Below are 8,078 nucleotides of genomic sequence, written 5' to 3'. Positions count from 1 at the left end.
TCTGTAAAACTAATTAAATCTCGCAAAGATTTGGCTTTTAGGCTTAAGGTTACCGTCGGTTACAAACCCGCTAAGGTAGATAGAGTGTTACGTTTTGTCTTAAATCTCTAAAAGTCCCACATCGCTAAAGAAACAAGCATGTGAGGCATGAGGAGTAGTATAAAAGAAGAGGCACGGAGACTTGGCAACTCATACCTTTCTCGGCCTTTTGGCTAAGATATTAACTCTATTTTTTAAAGGAGAAAGCCCATTAAGATAGCTTGCTATCTGGTCGGCTCAACCCGCCAAGTCTCAGTTTAAATTTTGGTCCCTTAACTTATAAGATTTTATATTCAGGTAATTGATTTATACCATTCTCACCTCCATGTGATTTAGTTCAAGTGAGCTATAACGAGCCAATGTGATTTTAGTGGTGAAATAGGACCCAGCATAATGGAGTTAGGGTTTTCAATATATTCACAAGCCCACAAGATGATAGGTTGGATCCAATGATCCACTGTCGTTAACCCCTCGAAGAATTATGGTTAATCTCATATTCCTTCGACCACCTATTTGGATCAAATGCTGGAAAGGGACAAAATGGTTCAAAAAAATCTATTATGGACCCATATGTATTTTTGTTTAAAAATTAAAACAAAAACGAAAATAGGAGAAAAAGACTAAGTAACCAAGAAACTTCATCTTATTTACAAACTCAATCACCGAAACCCATTAACCCGACCCGACCCAACTTGAAAACCCTATATTCCCAATTTCATCTTTCTCCACTCACGATTTCAAACTCTCTCTCCCATAACCACCACGATTTTAAACTCCCATCTCTAATCAAACTTAGATTCAAGCACAATCATCCCTAAACAACAATCCCCATCTCCAATTTCGTATCCAATTTCGTGTGTGCAATGTCGCTAAAAACTCGGGTCGCCAAGATGAAAGAAAAAGCGGAAGCGTCGGAGAAGAAGAAGAACGCCGACGTGAAAAGAAGAAAAGGAGCGGCAGCGAAAAGGAGAGCCGCCATTAAGAAAAAGAGAAAAGCGGCGAAGAGGAGTGAAACCACAGAGAAGAAGAGGAAGCGAGACAGTGGTCTGGACGGTGGGTCCTCGTCGAATCCATCCAAGAGGACTCGGAACCGTGTGAGAGAAACCGCAGCATCTCCACCGGAACATCAAGGCGTTCATGCCCCCACACCAGCAGCAGAATTGCCTTCTCAGGGCGATAGCGAGGGTACACCACGCCCAGTGATTCCGAGTCAGCCACAAAAATCGCCAACACCAACTCATGCAGCGAGTGAGGCCGAGAATCAACAACAACCTCGAGTAACCTCAGGCTCTTCCACAAAGAGTCCTTCACATCGTGTAGACGAGCAGAACGGTGAGGAGATTGGATCTAACAACAGAGATTCAAATGCACCCGAGGTTGCCATTGATAATGACGCTCTAAGAACGGTAAACAAGTCAATTTAAAATGGTTTTAGAATTATTTATGATAGGATTGAACTAAGAAATATGTAGTAATTATATAAGTAGTGTAACTAGTACAACTAAAAGAATAAAACTAGTTCAACTGGTAATAATATGTTGTAAACAGAATCAATGGAACTAGTATAACTAGTACAACCACACTTCTTATAAATAATATAACTGGTACAACTATCAAAAGTATAATTATTTTAACTAATACACCTGAGTATTGAATAACTAGTATAACTAAAAGAATGAAACTAATTCAACTGGTAATAATATGTTGTAAACAGAATCAATGGAACTAGTATAACTAGTACAACCACACTTCTTATAAATAATATAACTGGTACAACTATCAAAAGTATAATTATTTTAACTAATACACCTGAGTATTGAATAACTAGTATAACTAAAAGAATGAAACTAATTCAACTGGTAATAATATGTTGTAAACAGAATCAATGGAACTAGTATAACTAGTACAACCACACTTCTTATAAATAATATAACTGGTACAACTATCAAAAGTATAATTATTTTAACTAATACACCTGAGTATTGAATAACTAGTATAACTAAAAGAATGAAACTAATTCAACTGGTAATAATATGTTGTAAAACATAATCAATGGAACTATTATAACTAGTACAACCACACTTCTTATAGATAATATAACTGGTACAACTATCAAAAGTATAATTAGTTTAACTAATACACCTGAGTATTGAATAACTAGTACAACTAAAAGAATGAAACTAGTTCAACAGGTAATAATATGTTGTAAACAGATTCAAGATAACTAGTAAAACCACTTTTTTATAAGTAATATAACTGGTACAAAGAAGATCTGGAGTTTTGCACCGAATTTCCATGGGGCCGTTACACATTTGATGATTGCATGAAGGAGATTTTTCATGTGAGGGATCAGTTTCGTGATGGGATCCCAGAGAAGGCACAGTGGGTATTTCCTGGGTTTATCAACCCTTTGGAGGTATATGAATTGTATTTTTCATAAGCATATTTGTTATAATATAACTAATTTGATTGTGTGAAATGATGTGCAGATATTAGCATTTGAATGTATCCATGTCCTTAGAAATAGATTCATAGAGCCTGTTCCAAACTGTCCTGATGGTTGTTCAAGAATGTGCAAATGGAAGTTCAAGAGGACCGGAACAACAGGATTTCTACTTGACATGATTTATCGGATGCTAGGAAACACAAAGGTAAAAGCTTATAATTTTTTTAAGTGTTGTTTATGTCATTTTCTTCAAGTTCATAGTTAATTAAATGTGTAATTTGTTGTTGGTCATATTTCAGGAGATTATCAGTATTTTGGAACCACAAGGATATGAAGCAGACCTTTTGTATGAAATAATGGATGAAGGGATTTATGAAGACTTGGAGCTGATAGATGATTCGGATACGTCAGACATAGTTGTTGACAGTTGGAACAAGATCCTACTAGAACCAGGGAGTAAAATTTTCTGGCCGGATCTATTCGAGATGGATGTGAGAACCCGAGAGCAACAAGAGCAAGCAGAAGGCGAGGCAGGGGGCGAGGCAGGAGGCGAGGCAGGGGGCGAGGCAGGAGGCGAGGCAGGGGGCGAGGCAGGAGGCGAGGCAGGGGGCGAGGCAGGAGGCGAGGCAGGGGGCGAGGCAGGTCGTGAGAATTAAGAGAATTAGAGTTGAAGTTGAACAAAAGAATGGATGATGGATTTGCATTGAGAGATGAAACAATTCGTCTTCTAGCAGCAAGAGTGAAGGAGTTGGAACAAGACAAGATTCAGAGAGAAAGTTGGCCATTCCAGTTTGGTGAAGCTGAAACCGGATATGCTTCCGGAGGGAGAAGAAGAGATAAGGATGGTGATGAAGAGGCTGAGATGCATGGTGATAAGGAGGGTGATGAAGAGACTGAGATGCATGGTGATAAGGAGGGTGATGAAGAGACTGAGATGCATGGTGATAAGGAGGGTGATGAAGAGACTGAGATGCATGGTGATAAGGAGGGTGATGAAGAGACTGAGATGCATGGTGATAAGGAGGGTGATGAAGAGACTGAGATGCATGGTGATAAGGAGGGTGATGAAGAGACTGAGATGCATGGTGATAAGGAGGGTGATGAAGAGACTGAGATGCATGGTGATAAGGAGGGTGATGAAGAGACTGAGATGCATGGTGATAAGGAGGGTGATGAAGAGACTGAGAAGCATGGTGATAAGGAGGGTGATGAAGAGGGCGAGGACAATGGTGACAAGGATGGTGATGAGGCAGAGGCTGAGAAGGATGGTGATGGGGCAGAGGCTGAGAAAGATGGTGAGAAACAGATCGAGGCAGAGGCTGAGAAGTTGATGCAAGGTAATTCATGATAACATATAAGTTCAAATTATATTTTAAATGATGATGATCTAAGTCAGGATATATTTTTGTTCAATGTAGATACTGAAGAGAGATTTGATGATGATGGAGATGAGCAATCTACACTTCAAATTATGGCAGACACTGCAGAGAGATTTGAGAAGGCTGCTGCGGACAAGACAAATGAGGTTGTAGATGATGATGATGCTTTGGAGAAGGAAGGTGAGGTTGGAGTTGATGTTTCTTTAGAGGAGACAGATTCGGTTGGAGTTGATGATGCTTTAGAGGAGCCAACTTCGGTTGGAGTTGATGAGATGCCAAAGAGGGTGTCCAAGCGTTCTCATTTGTTGAGGTCTCCTTTTACGCCAAACTGATTTGGCGAAGTGCTAAACTATGTTGTTGTTTTTGGAACCTGTTGTTTTAAAACCTAAATCCCAAACTTGTATGTGTGTGTTTTAAAACCTAAAACTTGTATGTGTGTGTTTTAAAGCCTAAATCCAAACTTGTATGTGTGTAATTGATTTGGTGGTTGAATATGTTGCATTTACAGGTGGGAAACTAGAACAAGTAAAATTGCATCAACTATGCCCAAAAATATAAAATTAGTACAACTAGAAAAACTAGTACAACTAATGTTGAATTAAAACATGTAGGACTTAACTGGGAATCCACTTATCTGAAACACATTATGCACACAAAGTTGTATTAGTTATTTAGTTATACTGGTTTCTACAAAGTTGTACTAGTTTATTAGTTATACTGGCTTGCACAATGTTGTACTAGTTATTCAGATATACTAGTTTGTACAGAGTTGTACTTTGGCAGTGAAACCTGAAAATATTAGTTGTACCAAAGAAAAAATACCATTATCTAAGTTGTACCATTTATTAATGTTTACATGTGTTTTCCCGGATACAATGAAATCATCACTATTGTTAAAATACTTATCACGTATGTTTTACAAAAAATATGTGGACAAACAAGTTAACAAACCTTAAAAGTATAAGGTAGATCAAGCAAACTTTTGTGATGGAATTAGAAATCCAAAAAACAATAAAGCCAATACAAAACACAAAGAAACCCATCCAAACACTTTAAAATTAGACTATTTGATTGTTTTATTAATATGGAAAGCCCAAAAGAATATTTAAATTTCAGAACCTGCATAGTTGTACTTGTTATACCAGTAGAACCTATTTTAGTAAACTAGAAATAGTTGTACTAGTTATACCAGTCGAACCTATTTTAGTTTTACTAGTTGTACCAGTATGACAACACATAAATATGAGTGTTATGTTTTATGAAGTTTTACCATGTTGCACCTGTATTATCTGATTGAAACAACACAACGCATAAATAAATTCTACAACACATAAATAAGTTCCACAACACATAAGCGAGTTCCATAACAAGTTAACAAGTAAGACTCATTCATCATTTTTTTCGTTACCACTTCCTTCGTTGTCACCTCCCTCGTCCCCATTTCCCTCGCTGCCACTGCTGTCACTGCCACTGCTGTCACTGCCACTGCCACTGCCATCACTCCCACTTTCTTCGTTTTCACCAATCAATGGTGGAAACTTCTTCTTTCTCTTCCTCCGATATTCTCCGGCAATATCAATGCCATCATCCCACTCTGAATTGACAACAGGAGGTTCAACTGTTGTAACAGCCGGCAGCTCCTCCCTATCATCCATTTCATCACCCTATTCACTGATTTTCTCATGCTCAAACTCATTCTCCTGAATATGAGGAACAATTTCCAACTCTCCAACTCCAACCATGCCATCATTAGCTCTGGCATCACTCAGATTTTCCTCATTCATAGAAAACATCTCGTTGCTCTGATTTTCTGCGACAATTTCCTTAAGCTCCACACGCAAGACACTACGTCGGTTTTTCTTATCTACCTTCATTAAATATCCTAAAACATCTTCATAATCCAAGATATAACAAGGCCTCTTATTATTCAATACCAGCGGAAAGTAACTCAACTCAAGCTTCATCTCAACTACATTGATCTTCATTTTCTTGGCTATTCTATCAACCAACTGAGAATAAGTAATCTCCGCATACCTTCCTTTCATCACTAGTGTAGAAATATGTTGCTCTTCACCATGTTCAAAATGTATCACCACAGACCCATTACTATCCATAGTTCTTGAAAATGACTAAAAACCAACATTATCATTTATTAGTTAGTTCAGTTATACTAATATTATCAATTAGACTAGTTTACATGTAACAATAGTTATCAGTTATACTAGTAAGACCAGTTATACTATGCCAACTTTGCACATGATACTATAAGTTATACGACTGGTACCAATACTATCTATTCAATGTGTTACTCCAAGTTTTACCAGGTTTACTAGTGGTATGTTTCAGATGAACAATATCTGCCAGTTTTACTACTTTCCATTTTACTAGAGTTGTACCTAGTTGTACCTATTGTACCATAGACAAAAACGATTTATTCTACAATATCTTGCTTCATACTTTAACCAAATTATATTAAACTTTATAATCTGACTCATATGGTTAACACAGAGTTTATATGACTAAACTGAAACAAACAACAATAAAGAGAGAGAGAGAGAGAGAGAAACAGAAGAGAGAGAGAGAGAAGGAGAGAGTTTACACTTATCAACCGATTTCAGAACTAAGGACAACGACGTACATGACCTGTTTCACGGTGTCCTAACCTGTCGAAAATCCCCAAGAAACAGAGGTGAAGGTTTGTGGATGAAAAGTTGAAGAAGAAAGCTTTTGTTGGTGAGGAGAATGAATTTCCGTGGTAGTTGAGTATGGTTGTAGGAGAAGTAAAGAAGAAGAAAAAGGATTAATGCATTTGTGGGACCCAGGCGAGAGAGAAGAGTTTGGATGTGAGATCAGAAGGCCAGGATTAAAACAAAGACAGAAGATCCGACGGCTTAAGGGAGAGTTTTATTAATGACATTCTTGTAAATATTGATCCCTTTTCTTCTAATGATCCAACGGCTCACGTTATATCCCATAGAATTCTGATCCAAGGGTTCATATTGATTTCATTAATGGGGCAAATTGTCATTAACCTCCTATGGGAAATTACTTTAGGTGGTGCCAGATTTTTTTTCATCTTTTTGTCCCATAGTAGATTAAAGTCCCACCTATTTGCTCCATACCCTTTTGTGTTTTCACGACGACCTTCCTGTCGTGTTTCAAGTAGAGAAGGCTTTATCTTTTCGTCTTTGGTTGCAGTATTTGGCAAGGGAAATTTAAAAAAAAAAAAAAGCAAAGCATTGTTATGGATAGGTTAAGTCAATTGCCAGATGATTTACTCATCAAGATACTGTCCTTTGTCCCGACCAAATGGGCCGTGGCTACGAGCATTTTGTCTAAACGATGGCTGTCTCTTTGGACACTGGTGGCAAGTCTTGTCTTTGAGGATTTCTCAGAGGAGGAAGATGAAGAGATTAATGAAATCCATGTCAGAAGCCTGTCACAGTTTGTGTCAGGGACTTTGCTATTACACAAAGCAGCTGTCCTAGAAAGGTTTCATCTCAACAGCGCATCAGAATGTAGCGCTTGGGAGATTGGTTTATGGGTTAGAATCGCAGTCGATCGCTTTGTGCGTGACTTGAAAATAAGTTTCTGTTATGATCATTGTCTTGTTAACTTGCCGAGAAGGTTGTTTAGATGCTAGACACTTGAGACTTTACAACTCCGTAGGGTGATTCTTTCGGAAGTTCCTTGTCGGTTAAGCTTTCCATCCCTCACGAAGTTGCGCCTTCTACCTATCAAGTACTCAGACGATGGATCTTTCTCTAGGATTGTTTCAAACTGTCCCATCCTCGATGATTTAGTTGTAGAGACTTGTCACGGAGACAATGTGGTGACTTTCACTGTGAACTTGCCTTCCTTACAGAGTTTATCCGTTAGGAATACGGTGCGAGAGTCCCCACCTGATGATCATTTGTTCGTGATACATTCCCAGTCTTTGAAGCAGTTGGACATTGTGGACTACTTTGGTGAACTTAAACGAATCGGTAATCTTCCCAAACTCGCCGAGGCCAATCTTCAATCTATGTCCTGATGATCATTTGTTCGTGATACATTCCCAGTCTTTGAAGCAGTTGGACATTGTGGACTACTTTGGTGAACTTAAACGAATCGGTAATCTTCCCAAACTCGCCGAGGCCAATCTTCAATCTATGTCCTGATGATCATTTGTTCGTGATACATTCCCAGTCTTTGAAGCAGTTGGACATTGTGGA

The 8,078-nt window shown here is 38.4% G+C and overlaps 2 protein-coding genes and 1 pseudogene across 2 annotated transcripts; all 3 read left to right on the top strand.

Annotated features, from left to right (window-relative positions):
- The first annotated feature begins 902 nt into the window (after positions 1–902).
- On the top strand, positions 903–3,141 carry LOC106323391 (nucleolin 1-like). The gene is made up of 4 exons (XM_013761528.1): positions 903–1,445; positions 2,369–2,455; positions 2,529–2,690; positions 2,785–3,141. The coding sequence occupies exons 1-4, from the start codon at positions 903–905 to the stop codon at positions 3,139–3,141; spliced, it is 1,149 nt and encodes a 382-aa protein (XP_013616982.1).
- Positions 3,142–3,170: 29 nt separating this feature from the next.
- Positions 3,171–3,772, top strand: LOC106323390 (RNA polymerase-associated protein LEO1-like). Its single transcript, XM_013761527.1, has 2 exons — positions 3,171–3,726; positions 3,768–3,772. Exons 1-2 carry the CDS (start codon positions 3,171–3,173, stop codon positions 3,770–3,772), a joined length of 561 nt encoding a protein of 186 aa, XP_013616981.1.
- A 3,336-nt stretch (positions 3,773–7,108) lies between these two features.
- On the top strand, positions 7,109–7,897 carry LOC106326746 (annotated as a pseudogene).
- Positions 7,898–8,078: the final 181 nt, after the last annotated feature.

This window comes from Brassica oleracea, chromosome C2 (assembly GCF_000695525.1).
Source record: "Brassica oleracea var. oleracea cultivar TO1000 chromosome C2, BOL, whole genome shotgun sequence".
Taxonomy (NCBI): Eukaryota; Viridiplantae; Streptophyta; class Magnoliopsida; order Brassicales; family Brassicaceae; genus Brassica; species Brassica oleracea.
Note: the sequence above shows the minus strand (reverse complement) of the source record. Positions and strands in the feature narration are given on the sequence as shown.